The sequence below is a fragment of the Carcharodon carcharias genome, chromosome 2, assembly GCF_017639515.1.
Source record: "Carcharodon carcharias isolate sCarCar2 chromosome 2, sCarCar2.pri, whole genome shotgun sequence".
Taxonomy (NCBI): domain Eukaryota; kingdom Metazoa; phylum Chordata; class Chondrichthyes; order Lamniformes; family Lamnidae; genus Carcharodon; species Carcharodon carcharias.
The window spans coordinates 20934052-20951686 of record NC_054468.1 but is presented as its reverse complement, the minus strand read 5'-3'; the positions used below and the strand labels follow the sequence as shown (position 1 = coordinate 20951686).

General features: G+C 42.9%; 1 protein-coding gene across 1 annotated transcript; it reads left to right on the top strand.

Moving 5' to 3' along the window:
• Positions 1-3175: 3175 nt before the first annotated feature.
• Positions 3176-17348, top strand: LOC121270516 (carboxypeptidase B-like). Its single transcript, XM_041175881.1, has 11 exons — positions 3176-3277; positions 3395-3470; positions 3571-3695; positions 3818-3920; positions 7566-7667; positions 8171-8275; positions 9344-9454; positions 11383-11473; positions 13402-13604; positions 15061-15145; positions 17114-17348. Exons 1-11 carry the CDS (start codon positions 3207-3209, stop codon positions 17299-17301), a joined length of 1260 nt encoding a protein of 419 aa, XP_041031815.1. The 5' UTR covers positions 3176-3206; the 3' UTR covers positions 17302-17348.
• Positions 17349-17635: the final 287 nt, after the last annotated feature.

The window sequence follows — 17635 nt, the reverse complement described above, 5'->3', positions numbered from 1 at the left end:
CTCCTTATTCTGAAACTACGCCCCTATTTCAATATTTCTCCACAAGGGGAAACAAGCCCTCAGATTCAACTGTGTCAAGCCCCTACAGAATCTTATACATTTTAATAAGATCACCTCTCATCCTTCTAAACTCCAATGAGTATAGTCCCAACCTACTCAACCTTTCTCAAAAGACAACCCCGTCATCCCAGGAATCAGCCTAGTAAACCTTCTCTGAATTTCCTCCAATGCAAATATATCCCTCCTTAAGTAAAGAGATCAAAACTATACACAGTACTCTAGATGTGGTCTCACCAATGCCCTGTACAGTTGTAGCAAGACTTTGATAAAGGCAAAATACTGCAGATGCTGGAAATCTGAAACAAAAACAAAAAATGCTGGAAAAAAGCTCTGAAGAAGAGTCATACGGACTTGAAACGTTAACTCTGTCTTTCTCTCTACAGATGCTGTCAGACCTGCTGAGTTTTTCCAGCATTTTTTGTTTTTGTTTGTTGTAGCAAGGCTTAAGACCATAAGACCATAAGAGCAGAAATTAGGCCATTCGGCCCATCGATTCTGCTCCGCCATTCAATCATGGCTGATAAGTTTCTCAACCCCATTCTCCTGCTTTCTTCTTAAATAACTCAATGACCTGGCCTCCACAGCCTTCTGTGGCAATGAATTCCATGGATTCACCACTCTCTGGCTAAAGAGGTTACTCCTCATCTCTGTTCTAAAAGGTCTTCCCTTTATTCTGAGGCTGTGCCCTCGGGTCCTAGTCACTCCTACTAATGGAAACATCTTCCCCATGTCCACTCTATCCAGGCCTTTCAGTATTCTGTAAGTTCCAATCAGATCCCCCCTCGTCCTTCTAAACTCCACCGAGTATAGACCCAGAATCCTCAAACGTTCCTCATATGTTAAGCCTTTCATTCCTGGGATCATTCTTGTGAACCACCTCTGGACCCTCTCCAGGGCCAGCACATACTTCCTGAGATACGGGGCCCAAAATTGCCACAATATTCTAAATGTGGTCTGACCAGGGCCTTACAAAGCCTCAGCAGCACATCCCTGCTTTTATATTCTAGTCCTCTTGAAACAAATGCCAACATTGCATTTGCTTTCCTAACTACCGACTCAACCTGCAAGTTAACCTTAAGAGAATCCTGGACTAGGACTCCCAAGTCCCTTTGCACTCCAGATTTCTGAATTCTCTCCACATTTAGAAAATATGCCTCTATTCTTCCTACCAAAGTGCATGACCTCACACTTCCCCACGTTGTATTCCATCTGCCACTTCTTTGCCCATTCTCCTAATCTGTCCAAATCCTTCTGCAGCCTCCCCGCCTCCTCAATACTACCTGTCCCTCCACCTATCTTTAGATCATCTGCAAACTTAGCCAGGATGCCCTCAGTTCCTTCATCTAGATCATTAATGTATAAAGTGAAAAGTTGTGGTCCCAACACTGACCCCTGCGGAACTCCACTAGTCACCGGCCGCCATCCTGAGAAGGACCCCCTTATCCCCACTATCTGCCTCCTTCCCGACAGCCAATCTTCTATCCATGCTGGTACCTTGCCTCTAACAGCATGGGCTCTTATCTTACTGAGCAGCCTCCTATGCAGCACCTTGTCAAAGGCCTTCTGGAAGTCCAAGTAGATAACATCCATTGGCTCTCCTTTGTCTAACCTACTCATTACTTCCTCAAAAAATTCTAACAGGCATGTTAGGTCATGTCAGGCATGACCTCCCCTTGATGAAAACATGCTGATTTTGCCCTATTTTACCATGCACTTCCAAGTATTCTGAAATCCCATCCTTAATAATGGATTCTAAAATCTTACCAACGACCGAGATCAGGCTAATTGGCCTGTAATTTCCTGTCTTTTGCCTCACTCCCTTCTTAAACAGGGGGTTTACATTAACGATTTTCCAGTCCTCTGGGACCCTCCCTGACTCCAGTGATTCCTGAAAGATCACCACTAACACCTCCACTATCTCTTCAGCTATCCCCTTCAGAACTCTGGGGTGTAATCCATCTGGTCCAGGTGATTTATCCACCTTCAGATCTTCCAGTTTTCCTAGCACCTTCTCCTTGGTAATGGCCACCATACTCACCTCTGCCCCCCGATTCTCTTGAACTTTGGGGATGTCACTCGTGTTTTCCACTGTGAAGACTGACGCAACGTACCTATTCAGTTCCTCCGCCATTTTTTTGTTCCCCACTACTACTTCTCCAGTGTCATTTTCCAGCGGTCCAATGTCCACTTTTGCCTCTCCCTTACCCTTTATATATCTAAAAAACTCTTGCAATCTTCTTTTATATTACTAGCTAGTTTACCCTCATATTTCATCTTCTCCCTCCTTATTTCTTTTTTAATTGTCCTCTGTTGGTCTTTGTAGGCTTCCCAGTCCCCTGGTTTCCCACTGCTCTTCGCCGCATTGTTTGCTTTCTCTTTAGCTTTTATGCTGTCCCTGACTTCCCTTGTCAGCATGGTTGCCTCGTCCTCCCTTTAGTATAGAATATAAAAGCAGGGATGTGCTGCTGAGGCTTTATAAGGCTCCGGTCAGGCCACATTTAGAATAATGTGAGCAATTTTGGGCCCCGTATCTCAGGAAGTATGTGCTGGCCCTGGAGAGGGTCCAGAGGAGGTTCACTAGAACGATCCCAGGAATGAAAGGCTTAACATATGAGGAACGTTTGAGGACTCTGGGTCTATACCTTCAATACCTCTTTGTCCTTTTGTCTGTGACATCTTTTGGTTCTCTCCACCCATCACTGAAACAAAAACAAAAATAGCTGGAAAAACTCAGCAGGTCTGGCAGCATCGGCAGAGAGGAGCACAGTTAACCTGATTGTCCACCCATCACTGGCCCTCTATCCAGCTCTACCTGTCCCAACCCTCACCCACCCCCCACCCCCCCATCTCCTTAAACCAGCTGGTATTTCACCTCTTTTCTATTTTTACTTACTTCTGTTGAAGAGTCATACTGTGTTACTCTCCGCAGATGCTGCCAGACCTGCTGAGTTTTTCCAGATATTTTTGTTTTTGCAATGATTAGGGGCGTTGATTCTAGAGAAAAAAGGCACCCTCAAGGTCATCAAAGTCATAAATCCTACTATATCAGCAAATGATAAACGACTAAACACGCCCCTGCTGTCAGCGATAGTGTAACTCCAGCATAAAAAGAGCAGCATTGAGTCCATTTCTCTGAACGTTTGGCAATGAAGATACTTTGTCTCCTCGGGTTGATTTCAGCCGTTCTGGCTGGTCCTGCCAGGCAGCGATTCGATGGGTAACAAACCTCTCTCCTGTACATCCTATAATATTAAAGGCTTGTACGTGTAATGGGCCTCACTCACTGGCTCCTGCTGATTATTTGTTCTCTGCTTCTTTTTTTTTTCTCGCAAAGGGAGAAAGTATTTCGCCTGAAGCCTACGAGTGATCGGGCAGTGTGGTTTGTGAAGAGCCTGGCCTCCTTTGCAAAGGTTCGACATCCAACCTATAGAGAGCTATAAACATCCCCAAAAGTTCTCCTTGAACAAACTGACTAAAAGTAGCTCTCCTGTTCTCTCCCATTCAATCCAGGTGGATTTATGGAGACCCGATTCCATTGACCAAGTGGCTGTAAACATTGATGTGGATTTCCGAGTGAGTGCTCAAGACGTTGCAAAGACTGAAGACCTACTGGAGCAGAGTGGACTCGAATACGAGTACGGTTTGTCACAGCCTCCGATGTTTCCGTTCACAAGGCAGTGTCCAGCTGCTTCTCCCGGTGCCAGTCACAAGTGTAACATTTCGTGTTATTTTTTTCCCCCTTCTTCCTTCCATCCAGAGTTTTAATGGAAGATCTTCAGACAGTGATTGAACGACAACTTGACAATAAGGAGCGTTCAGCCAATGAGCACAGCTACTTAAAGTACAATGACATGGATACGGTAATGGCTTCGTCCTATCTTCCAAAGATACATCTCCCCTCTGCTCTACGACCATGTCCTTGTTTTGGTTGGGTTGAGAGTAACTGTTGCTGAGATAGACAGTAGCATGTTAGGATAAAGGGAAAGCGGGATTCTTACAGTAGCTTGTAAGATAGCGTGGACAATTGGATCCAGCACTGGGGAAAGAGAGAACTAATTTTATTGGAGGTTACAGTGCAACAGAGTATTACAGCCCTGAACTGCTGTATGAAAAGTACCTTTCCCACTTGCAACATTACAGTGGTAAGTGCACTGTCAAATATTGCATGTGATATACATTAGGACATGTTGAGATGATGGTGCTTTTTCATTGTTAAAACCCAAATTTAACTATTCGCATTCAATGAGAATGGGACATGCGGAGAAAGGACTGAAATAGGACAGAGTCCTTAACTCCTTCTTCCTGCTGCACTGGCATTGCTGCCCATTGTTTCCCAGGTTTTGGGAGGTATGTGGGATGCACTCCACATGCATCCAAGGGCCTCATATAAATTAAACATTAAAGTTCTGCCATGCAGATAGGAGCCAAATGTGATTTTAGATGCAATTATGTGATTCTCATTGAATGCCAGAGAATTTGAAACCTGGACCCAAAACAGAGCCCTCGAGGGAAGTTCTTTTAAATGTTTTATAGTTTCCTTGTTGGCCAGAAGAATCAGGGCCTGATGTTAGACATAGTTTCCTTTTCACCTGCCTTGAATCTAACCTGAACCAAGTCATTCGCACATGTCGCTCCTGTCCTACATTTACTGCTGGTTCACCAGCATCTCCAATTCAAAATTCTCATGTGTTTAATCCCGTCATGGTTTCATCGCTATAGGCTCCCCCAGTCCTACAATCTGGCTCTCCAAACTCAGGTCCCTCAACTCTAGTCTTCGGTACATCACCCCTCCCCCTTTTCCTCACAATCGGTGGCCATGTCTTCATTACAGTCCGTGCTCTGAAATTTGTAGCCGATGGGTGGAATTTTCTGTACCCGCTGGCATCGGGCATCATTGGTGGGCATGAGCAGACAATATGGCAGGAAGGCCGAAAATCAGTTTCACGTGCAACCAGTTTGCTACCTTCTGGCTCCACCGATCAATAGCGAGCCACATTTCCTACCGCCGCATGTCGGGAACTTCATTATAATACATCTGCATATTATAAAAAGCCCAGCTCACTGGGGTCATCTCCTCCCACTGGACCATCTTGGCATTTTGGCATGATTGCACACTGATATGTTTCACAATGGAATATAAGCAACATGCACTGGTGAGCTGCACTTTGCTCGGGACTTTGAGGTTTGTTTGCCTACCTTGCTTTGGGCAGCACTCCCAGTCATCAACGCCAGGTTTCTCAGGCAGCACCGCATCACTTTGAGGGGGGTGCCCACAGGCAGATCTCTACGTACAGGACCAACAGTAAGGCAGCGGTGGCTTTTCAATGGCTGCAGGGCTAGGGCTTGCTTTGCAAAGGGGGAAAAGTGGCCCCAGGCAAGGGAAAAGACTGCAAGGTTAGGGCAATACTGGAGAAGGGTGTGTGTGGGGACACATGTTGTCCTGTGCAAGAAGCCTCAACATGGTGAGGGCTGAGGAGGCAGTCCCCAGTGGAGATGAGCCCAGATGGAGATGTGAGGGTGAGTGTGAGAGAGTGAGTGGTGATGTCCCTTGAGCTGGTGACGAGTAAGATGCTTGTGAATGCATGATAGCCTTGTGAGTTTAGTGTGATGAGATGGTTGCCTTACCCTGGCACACAGATTAGATCATTCATCCTCTTTCTGCACTGGATGGTGAACCTCTTGTGTGCAGCATTGGTACTGGTCACCATTGCCACCGCCTCCCAAGCCGGAGTGGTGACACTCATGGGCCTCCTGCAGACAGAGCAGGGGTAGAGACGGGCTCCAACAGTGTCCAGAAGGCGTCCCAGGGATGCGTCACTGAATCGGGGGCTGGGAGGCTGCAGTCATCTTGTCTTTCGGGGCCATGTCTTCTGTGCAGCAGTCCTGGGCTGGAAGTACTGAGAGGTGTGCACGCGGCTGCACTTTAAATATGGCACCCGGCATGAGGAAGCGGCATGATGACAGCATGGCGGTCGAATCGGAGGCTGCCCACCAGCAAAATGACGTGTTTCCCGGGAATGCACGATTAGTGAGGCAGGATTGGGACAGTATGGCATTAAAACCCGCCATTGCAGCCAGCAAGTAAAACATGTTTTTCCCCGCCCATTACCACACTTAGGACTTGTCTTTTCTTCTCACCTTCTCCATTTCTTCTAAAGCTGCCTTAAAACCCACACCCTTGATCAATTTTGTGGTAACACTCCCTAGAATTTACGTCTCTAGGTAGGCATTCATTTACTTTTGATTACACCTCTCTGAAGTGCCTTGGGATGGTTTTCCTCATTAGTGTTGTATGAAGTATGTTGAAAAATGCCTTTAAGGGATAGCAGCATGCTATCATTTTAAGGGATAAAAACAAAAAACTGTGGATGCTGGAAATCCAAAATAAAAACAGAAACAGAAATACCTGGAAAAACTCAGCAGTATCAGCAGAGTAGAGCACAGTTGATGTTTCGAGTCCTCATGACCCTTCAACAGAACTAAGTAAAAATAGGAAAGGAGTGACATATAAGCTGGTTTAAGGGGGGGGAGAGTGTTGTTGGGACAAGCAGCCAGTGATAGGAGGAGATAAACAAAAGATGTCACAGTCAAAAGAACAAAGAGGTGTTGAAGGTGGTGATATTATCTAAAGGAATGTGCTAATTAAGAGTAGAGAGCAGGACAAGAAAGGTACAGATTGCTTTACCTCACGAGTAGAGTGAACTAAGTATAATCTTAGACTTACACAGTAAAATAATAAAGAACAAACTTGTAAAAGATTTGTTCAAAACTTCTCTCACTTCTGTTTAAGCAGAGGCATTGACCCTTTTAGAGTGAATAAGTTGATGTCCCTGAGAAGGCCAGATACACTCAACATTCATACTTATCCAACAGTGTAAAATAAAGCTGTCAGTGTTCTAGGTAGCATAGATCATAGTGAGAGTGAGATAACTCAGTTAAACACCTTATCTGAAAGACATCGCCTCCAGTAGCAGCATTCCCTCAGGACTGCACAGGAGTGCCAGCCTAGACTATGTACTTAGGTCTCTGGAATGGACCTTGAGTTTACAAACTTCTCAGAAGTGAGAGTGCTACCACTGAACCAACTCAGATGCATTTATTTTAATTCATTTATGGGATATGGACATCATTTTTGGCTAAGGCCAACATTTATTGTCCATTCCTAATTACTCTTGAGAAAGTCATTGTGGACTGCCTTCTTGAATACACGGGGTAGTCAGCTAAGAGCCCACCACATTGCTGTGGACCTGGAGTCTCATATAGGTCAGACCAGATTAGGCGGCCAGTTTCCTTCCCTAATGGACATTGACAAAACTGATGGTTTTTTTACTGATAATATGGTAGTTTCACCATCACCGTCATTTCTGATGCTAGGTTTTTCTAAATTCCAGAGCTACTTAATTTTTGAAGGGCACTTGGGGTGTTGGATGGTGAGTGATGAGGGTTGCCTTACCAAATCATCGTTTGTCGTCACATTTTAAGATGTTATTTTTTATCTGGAACAGATCAACACTTGGATTGCCAGCACCGTTGCCAGACACTCAAACCTAACCTCTCTCACGGAGATTGGAACCAGCTATGAAGGACGGCCAATCTATGTCATCAAGGTAGTTGGAATTATTGCAATGGGCATTTTCATGGAAGAAAATTTATGTAAGAGCTTAAGGAAACTTAATCTAGTCTCATAGGTTGAAAAAGTCATAATCGGAGTTGTTTAAAAAAATCGTTAAGAAAAGCAGCTCACTCATTCTGTATTGACCAGGAAAAGTGGACTAGCATAACTGATCTAATTAAAGCGGTCTAGCATAACTGATCAAATTAAAGGACACCTTGAGCTAAATGCAATTTGAGGACTTACAGTGGCCAATTTATGGAATATATTCCCGAGAGAATGTGACTTTGATTGAAGCATTTAATAAACGAAATGGTGTGACTGCTTATATAATCGGAGGAAGATAATAAGAATGTGTGCTTGAAGCTGAAGAAGGGGAAGGCTAAAGTGATCTAAGTGGACCTGCTGCATAGACTTGAATGGAGTGTGAGCTTGGTTTGCTACAGTCCTGTTGTCTGAAAACTGTTTTTAGTTATTTATTTTACTCTTCTGTTAAAGATTGGCAAGAAAACAGATCAGCCTAAACCTGCGATCTTCATGGACTGTGGAATACATGCTCGAGAGTGGATTTCTCCAGCATTTTGCCAGTGGTTTGTGAAAGAGGTTAGTGCAAAACTTAAACTATTTACATTTTATTATAAAAGCAAAATACTGCGGATACTGGAAATCTGAAACAAAACATAAAATGCTGGAAAAACTCAGCAGGTCTAGCAGCATCTGTGGAGAGAGAAACAGAGCTAACCTTTCGAGTCTGTATGACCCTTCTTCAGACCTTCTTCAAAAGTTAAGATAATTGCATTTTATTATAGATTATTTTAAAAGAATTACAAAGTCCAACTACTTTATAATTTGATATTTCTAAGTCTGTCATTTTGTGTCAAGTTGTATCAAAAGTCACATTGCTATGGGCTAGCATTGTTACCTAGATGCTCTGCTAGGTCTACATCCAGATGAACATAAGGTGATCAGTGACAGCTTCATTGTACTTTGGCATGTTTATTAGAGGGTTATTTCAATGCAATATTCTGTTTTTCTATCTAATTACAGTCACATCTATTGCTGCAAACTTCAGAGGGTTAAACACTAAATAATTTAACCCTCCTGCCAAAAAATACATTGTCGTGAACTTTTCATCTCCTGCAGTATTGGGATCTTTCTACGTAGTTTTCGAAAAGGCTGAAGAATCCTGGATAGTCCTTTAATTTGGAATTTAAAAATCTTCAAATTGGATGATTTTCCAGATTACACTAGCTAGGTCACACATGTCTGAACACAGCCTTATCTATCCTACCATGCATGGTCTGAAAACAGCCAATACATGGACCTATGAAAGATCACCATGCATGGGCCTGAACATGGCCCTATCAATCCTCCCATGCATGAGTCTGAATGCACAATGAAGAACAGCATTTTAAAATATACATGTATTATTAATTCAAGTGATTAAGGTTTTACTTTGCAGTATTCAAAATCCAAAATAGCAAAATTGCTCTTATTTTCACGGACCATGCTAATTGATTACTTAAAAAAGGGAAATTAGTTGCTGGAGTGAAATCATAATTTATTGGGAGAAAATCCAAAGGGTGCATCTATGTAACAAGTAAGCTTGCAAATCCTATGTTCTTGAATTAAAGTTCTATTTAGTGTAAGAGCTGCTTTTGATTCCTCTAGGCTATTGCCACCTATGGATCTGATCCCATCATTACCAATGTTCTGGATACCATGGACTTCTTTGTTGTGCCAGTCATTAATGTTGATGGCTACTCCTTCACTTGGTCTAATGTAGGTACTAATGTGTTTACAGTATTTTTTTTAAATGGTGCAATCTACAGGTCAAATAGCCTTTATTCATACATCTGAAAACCGAACATGTCCAGAAACCGAACGTTGTTTTGAATGGCTATGCAGTTAGTTATGTTATTAATATCGCAATGTGATATTATATTACAGGTGTAATAAGTAAGAACTAGGGTGTATGAGAGTTGGCAAAAGGAGAAGCAACCTAGTATTCTAGGGGAGGTGATGGTGCAGTGGTATTGTCACTGGGTTAGTAACCCAGAGTAATGTTGAAGGGACCCAATTTCAAATCCCACAATGGTGCTGGAAATCTGGAATTAAAAGTCTAAGGATGACTATGAAACCATTTTCAATTGTCTCATCTAGTCCCCTAATGGGAGTCTTGCTCTACATGAGACTCCAGACCCACAGCAACATGGCTGACTCTTAAATGTAATTAGCAAGCCATTCAGTTGTATCAAACCACAAAAAAGTCTAATGGTCTAACAGCACTGTGGGTGTACCACATGGACTGCAGTAGTTCAAGAAGGCAACTCACCACTGCTTTCTCAAGGGCAATAAATGCCAGTGTTGCCCACATCCCATTAACAAATAGAAAAAGAAAAGTTGAAGGCTATAACTAGTCTAGGCATAGGCTATTGTGTGTAAGTAGGCCTATATACTGTAGATCTGATAAATGAAAATATCTGAATTCCAAAACACAATTGGCTGCAAGGGTTTTGGATAAAGGACATTCGACTTGTATTGGTGTATGCTAGCTAGTATATTAGTGTTTTGGTATATCAGCATGATCCAGTTACAAATGAGTTCCCTGTATCAGTGGAGCCGTTGTGGAAAGCTTCGCAAGGTCACTTATATAATGATTGATTAAATTTACTTTTATTATTATGGGATTCTAGAAGTTTGAATTGATTAATTTGTAATTAAATATATTGCTCTATGGTGACTGAACAATTCAATATCCATTCCATACATTTAGAGGATTTTCCAGGTTTAATACCAGACTTAGGGGGATTCACTCTACATTCTATTCATTGTTCCTTGAAAAGTAAATCCCTGATTTTGTTTTGATTTGTTCTCTGGGCATACTAGCCATGGGAAGGAAAGATGGAGAGAGGAAGCAAAGAAGTTTGAAATCAAAACCTTTTCAGCAAGTTTGGTTTAAAATCTCAAAATAGATCCTGACCTGTGCCCCGAGGAGTGCTCATTTCCCCGAGTGCAAAGGTCAGAAAAAAGGGCAAAGACCAGTTGCTCCAAGTGCTTACCCCTTGTACATTGCCGTGGGATTTCTGTAGCTTCAGATGTTTTCAGAGAGCTGGGACTTTCCGGCTAAATCTCTGACATTACGCACACAAACACTGCCTCTTGTAAGTTCTTGTTGCTTTCTGTGCACATTCACAGCAAATATATGATGAATGTGCTTAAGATTCAAATGCTCTCTCCAGACTGTGCAATAGAACCTCCACCATCCATCACAACCTGTGCTGGTTAATGTCAGTGCGCAAAAATCTTTCCTTATCTGAGGTAAACCAGGCAATAAACAATGAACTTGGCTTTTGTTATTTGTGTTGCATTTATCTCCGTTCTCACATGAAGGATGCAAAGTCTGGGTGCTCCACTGATTCCCATTATCTTAGAGTCACATAGAATCTTACAGCGCAGATTGAGGACGTTCAGCCCATCCTGCCTGTGCACGCTTTTTGAAAGTGCAATTTTATTAAGCTCACCTTCCCACCCCCCCCCCCCCCCACCCCCACCCCCCCAAACTTATGTCCCATAGCCCTGCATTTTGTTTTTCTTTTCAAGTCCATATACAAGTGTCCACCATGGAGTCCCTGATATTATGTTGGGAAGTGGAAGGTCCATTGTACACCTATATAACATGCCCTCATTTGTTACTCATTTATCTAAAGGATCGCCTGTGGAGAAAAACCCGCTCTAAGATTTCTGGCAGTTATTGCCGCGGAGTTGACCTTAATAGAAACTGGGATGCCGGTTGGTGCAGTAAGTACTTTCCTAATTGTTTTAGTTGCAAAGGGAGGTGGTGGCAGCGTGCTGAGAGGAGTTATTCCCGGACATGTACATAAATGGAGATTTAAAAACAAAAAACTGTGGATGCTGGAAATCCAAAACAAAAACAGAAACAGAAATATCTGAAAAAACTCAGCAAGTCCAGCAGAATCGGCGGAGAAGAGCACAGTTGACGTTTCAAGTCCTCATGACCCTTCAACAGAACTAAGTAAAAATAGGAGAGGGGTGAAATATAAGCTGGTTTAAGGGGTGGGGGGGGGAATGGGGGGAGAAGTGGAGGGGCAGTGGTTGTTGGGACAAGTCTTATCTATACCTTTTATGCCCTTTTAGTCTTATTTCACCCCACCCCCACTAGAGCTATCTGTACCTTGCTTGTCCTGCTATCCACTCTTAATTAGCACATTCTTTTAGATAATATCACCACCTTCAACACCTCTTTGTTCTTTTGTCTGTGACATCTTTTGGTTATCTCCTCCTATCACTGCTTGCTTGGCCCAACAACCACCCCCTCCCCCCTTCAAACCCCATCCCCACCACCCCCCCAGACCAGCTTATATTTCACCCCTCTCCTATTTTTACTTAGCTCTGTTGAAGGGTCATGAGGACTCAAAACGTCAACTGTGCTCTTCTCCACCAATGCTGCCGGACCTGCTGAGTTTTTCCAGGTATTTCTGTTTCTTTTTTTGTTATGTGCTAAAATGGAACAGGTATATTTCCTCTACCTTTTTGCAAGCATTTTAAAAACAGAATCATGGGGATAAACATTCATCTTGGAAAATAATGCTGAACCTGTGATATCTTATTGGCCACCTGTTATATGCCCATTTGATTCTTGTTCTATTGATATTAATGGAACTAAATATCAGGAGGGGATTTAAATGGGCAGTTGACACAATATTGCCCAGAATGCAAAAGGATTTTCTATCCCTAAGCACTTTGTCAAACCAAGCTAATAGTGTTTGGCTATAAAGAAATGCTCCGCAGATATTCAACAAATGCCATGTAAGGCCTTTTCCTGGAGATTCTGCACCACTTCTGTCAAAGTTTCATCAGACGCCAGCTGGAGATCCCCCTCAGAAATGCATCCCCTATTTATTGGAATATTCTTTTGGTAGTACAGAACTTGAATATTGCTGAAAAGAGAGACATCTTACTGAAGCTTTCTGTCTTGCATTCATTAGAGAGCTTGGGAACCTATAGTTCCGCATTGCTTTCTCCATGGCGACACCTTGGCCAATCAGAGTCGACCTGCCAATCAATCAGCACCCTTTTCTCCTGTAGTATAGATTGTTGTGATCATTTGAAATTTGGCATTCTTGTGTTGGTCCTGATTGAGTTCAAGACAAAAAGCTTTGGCAGCATGTCTCTCTTCTAGGTCTTATTGAAATATCATGTTTAAGCAAAGACTGAAAAATATCCCATTGTCATCCCATATACAGAGTAAACACTGTGATCTCAGCACTAAAAATAACTGAGACAGTGAAGACATTGGAGAAGATCCCCTCACCCCCAGTACTCCAGTGCACTCCCTGATGCCTGGGGGAATAAGAGGATATCTTGGAGCTCTGTAACCATCAGCTCTGTAAAAGGCTGTAAAGAAATCTAAGACTTACACATGTACATTATAACAACCAGTATGTCTGCTTACCCTAGCTCTAGCCCTTCCCATCAACAGGAATGCCAGAGGTTATGTGATAAAAAAGGTTAATGTTTCAACTATAACCTGAACTTCAGAAAAGTCTTGCTCAAAATGCTGGCCTATCTTTCTTCTCTTTATAGGTGCTGACTGACCTGTGGTGCACTCCCAAAGCTTTCTGTTTGTGTTTGGGCTAATTTACAAAGTAGGGACAAATTGGGACCATCACATGTACTGCTGCTAACTGTTACATTGTGTCCTACAGCTGTAGGTGCCTCAAAGGACCCTTGTTCTGAAACATACTGTGGTCCTCGAATAGAATCTGAGAAGGAAGTCCAGGCTGTTGCAAACTTCATCCGTCTCCACAAAGAAAGCATCAAAGCTTACCTCACCATGCACTCGTATTCTCAGATGTGTCTCTTCCCTTATTCCTACACTTATGCCTTAGCGCCAAATCATAATGAACTGGTATGTGTCTCAGCATATTGGTACTTCATAGACAGTAATTCTATGCTTGGCAGAATTTAACACTTAGATTTATATTCCCTGAGCGACATTTGGCTTCAGTGGAAGGTGGGCTGCTCGGTCCTCAGTTTGGGTGCATGTCTCTCTTTTCACAATGGATTTCACCTGTGTTATCAGGAAGTTCTGAGGAATAAAGATGCTTCCTCCCATAGAGAATAAGGATAGGCCGGATGCCAACACACCACAGGTGACTTCACGCACCACCTGGAAACAGGTGCTTGGTCAGGTGATGTCTTATGTGTCAGATCCATAAGGTCATAAGAAACAGGAGCAGGAGTAGGCTATTCAGCCCTTCGAGCCTGCTCTGCCATTCAATAAGATCATGGCTGATCTGATTGTGGCCTTAACTCCACTTTCCTGCCTGCCCACATAACCCTTAACTCCCATGTAGATCAAAAATCCATCTAACTCGGCTTTGAATATATTCAAAGGGCCAGCCTGCACTGTTCTCGGTGGAACAGAATTCCAAAGAATAATGATCCTCTGAGAGAAGAAATTCCTCTCCATCGCCATCTTAACTGGGAGACACCTTATTTTTAACTCCAGAGAATATCGACCCAATTTACTCAGCCTCTCATCATAGGACAGCCCTCTCATCACAGGGGCCAAACTAGTGAACCTTCTCCATACTGCCTCCAATGCAACTATACCGCTCCTTAAATATGGAGACCAAACATTGTACACTTTATTCAGGCGTGGTCTCACCAAAACCCCTTATAATTGTAACAAGGCTTCATTACTTGCGTACTTCAATCTCCTTGCGATAAAAGCCAACATGACAGTTGCTTTCCTAATTGCTTGCTGTACCATTTGATCAAGGTAACAAAACGGTGGCTGGATTCACAGTCCTTCATAACACGAGAGGAAAATGGGGAAGAGAAAATGGAAATAAAAAGAATAAGGGGAACCTGGCTCAATAGGAATAAAGCTATTTTTTTGAAAAAGCAATTCTAAAATAACCATTATTTTAAATGCATTTAAGAGCAGCGTTTTGTGAACTTCATTGATGGTCGGCTAGTCTCACTATAGTAGACTCGGCTTTGAGTCATTGATTTGTGGGTTTGTCCCCCATTCCAGGACTTGAGCACATATTCCAAGCTGAGACTCCAGTGAAGTGCTGCACTCTTGATGGTGCCATCTTCCAGATAAGTCATTAATTTAGAGGACCTACTTATCCGTTTAGCTGGATATAAACACTCCCATACACAACTGCAATGCTGGGATTGTCCCACATTTATGAGTAAAAAGATCTCAGCTCTGGTGATGGCTGTTCTTATATCACCACTTGTAACTTAAGTTTTGCTAAGCTCCTTATGAAACAGACTTGGAATCTTTGTTTAGTGTTTGATTACTTTCAAAATGATGAATAACCATTTCCCATTGACATTCTCTGTCCCAGAATAACATTGCTAAAGGAGCAGTTCAAAGTCTGGCCAGCCTCTATGGAACAGAGTACATCTATGGTCCTGGAGCTACCACCATATGTAAGCCTTTGCTTTCTTTCTACAGTTATTCACCATTTTAAACAAGAAAATTATTTGTTAATAATATTCATATAAAATGATTGGCTGTCGATATCCCAAAGTCTGAAAATTACACCCCAAACCACTCCTCCTCCTTTACAAACCTCCAAGAGCATGTTTCTGATCACCCCTCCTGATATGTCCTTCTTTCCCTTAAGAGTCTGTTTTTCTCCACTTATATCCCTGTGTGAAGTATTTGGAGTCAGTTATCAGGTACCACATTAATACAAATCGTCGTGACCTTCTGATGTTGAAAACGCACAATAAGGCACGCTATTTCTAAGACAGATAAACAGCTTAACACTTCAAGGGAAATCCTTCAGCAGAACTCATGCCAAGGAGGCAGAACATCTTGAAAACTGGCGTGTCAGGAAGAGATATGACAGTGAAGCAGAGAGTACAAAGTCCCACTTGTCTATTAACCCATGCTTTAATGGAGGTATAATAGCTCCCTATCCCCATTTGTAAATCCTTCCCCATCTTATGTCTGCAGCCTACTCCAGCCTGTTCTCCTATCCTGCACACTTAAATCCTCTGACTCTGGCTATTTGTGTAGCCTCTTTCTTTCACTCTATCAATGTTGTCACATCCTTCAGCTGCCTTGCCCCTACTTTCTGGAACACCCTGCCTAAACCTATCCACTTCTTGTTGGCCTCTCTTCCATTTTAAACCCATCTTTCTATCCAAACCATCAGTCACCTATCCTAACCTCCTCCTCCACTGCTCAGCTTCTCTTTCCTGATCTATTCTGACAGTGAATTGCTTTTGGGATTTTTGCGTACACATTGAGGCTACCATACAAGTTGTTGTCATGGGGATGCTTCAAACAATGGAAATGTTGGAAATCCCCTCATAAATGAGCTCCGAGTCCTCACTGTACCTATCAACCGTGCCATTCTAATTAGGATAGGCCAACAGTAAATAGTGTTGGACAGAAGTCTCAAACCAGCAAGAACCAGCTGCTTTGGTGCTTCTATAGAAAACCATAGGCCCAAAGCAAGGATTTAAATCCAATCCTTACAGCACATTGATGGAGAACAGATGAAACCCATGATTTTAACTTGGACAAGGAATTGGGTAGTGGGGACTGAAGCAGGTGTCGAACCATCTGTACTCCCCACTCCTCACTCCCGCCGGGACATGAGGCCCAGGATATTTTAACTCCCAGGTCTTTCATGTCTCAGCGTGGGCTCTCACCTGATCATGGTGGGGACAGTGTCAACATTGGCAGGTGTCAGACCACTGCCCGGAAACCCATGAATTCACTCCCCAGCATGGTAAGAATTGGGGAATGTGAGGGAGGGGCGATTGGCTAGGTCAGTGAGTAAAGCAAGGCTGTTGGGGTGGGGGGGGTGGGGGGGACCTGTTGGCAGGGGTGCAGGAAGAGTGGAACAGGAGAGGGCCCAAGTTAGCCCTGACGACCAAGAAGTAACACTTCTCCCTCCTGGCCTGAAGAAACCTTTAAAAAACTAATAAGAACACATTCCTCAGCCCCCTGTAAAAGGATGCTGCCAGCTGACAAGTTTCTATGGCCCTCAGTTAGCATGAAATTAAAATAGTGAAATCACATTCCAACGTATTTTAATCAGGCCACTGATCCTCTGGCCCAGGCTGCCTGATTTCAGTAAACTAGAATGAGTGGGAAACAGATCAGGAATGCAAAGAATACTCTCCCCTGCTATCTTCACCTCCCAGCTGCAGCATTCCTGCCTATCAGCACAGTGGGTGGAAAGATGGTGTTAATATTAGCCCCTTTATTTCTACCTGGCACATTAAGCTAACTTTGCTCTCATCAGACAACAGATTGATCCCTTGTGCATTTCTAGTACTTGCTGGTTTTAATTTGAGGATTTTGTCTGCATGGAAGATGCAAAATTGCCCAATTGAAATCTTCTCAATGCTAATGTTTCGTACACTGCCTTTGTACAGATCTTGCGGCTGGAGGTTCAGATGACTGGGCCTATGATCTGGGCATTAAATATTCCTTCACCTTTGAACTCCGTGACACTGGCAGATATGGCTTCCTGTTGCCTGAATCTCAAATCAAGCCGACCTGTGAAGAAACTATGTTGGCCATTAAGTTCGTGGCCGACTATGTCGTCAACAATTTGTATTGAAATAAATATGTATAAAGCATGTTAAAATAAAGAAATCTAACAATCAATAGTCCAGTATTCTCAATATGTGGAGAACAGTATGGGGCAACATTAATCTTTTCAAGGATTACAATAGCGTTTGCACTGGAAGTGCAGTAAAAGTAAAGCAAAATGCATATTTTTGTCATTTACGCAAAAATTCTATTGAAATTTAAACACTTTTAGAAATATTCAGCATTATATTTGCATGCTATCGTTATTGTCCAATCATAGATCAAACAAGACAAAACGGCCCATTTGGCCCATCGCGTCTGTGCCAGTTCTTTTAAAGAGGTATCCAATCAGTCCCTCCTCT

Bases quoted from the DNA above. Each gene is read 5' to 3' on its own strand.
- LOC121270516 (XM_041175881.1), top strand. From the start codon at position 3,207: ATGAAGATACTTTGTCTCCTCGGGTTGATTTCAGCCGTTCTGGCTGGT. The intron at 3,278-3,394 runs GTAACAAACCTC...TTTCTCGCAAAG, and splicing joins GCCAGGCAGCGATTCGATGG to GGAGAAAGTATTTCGCCTGA. The intron at 3,921-7,565 runs GTAATGGCTTCG...TATCTGGAACAG, and splicing joins AGTACAATGACATGGATACG to ATCAACACTTGGATTGCCAG.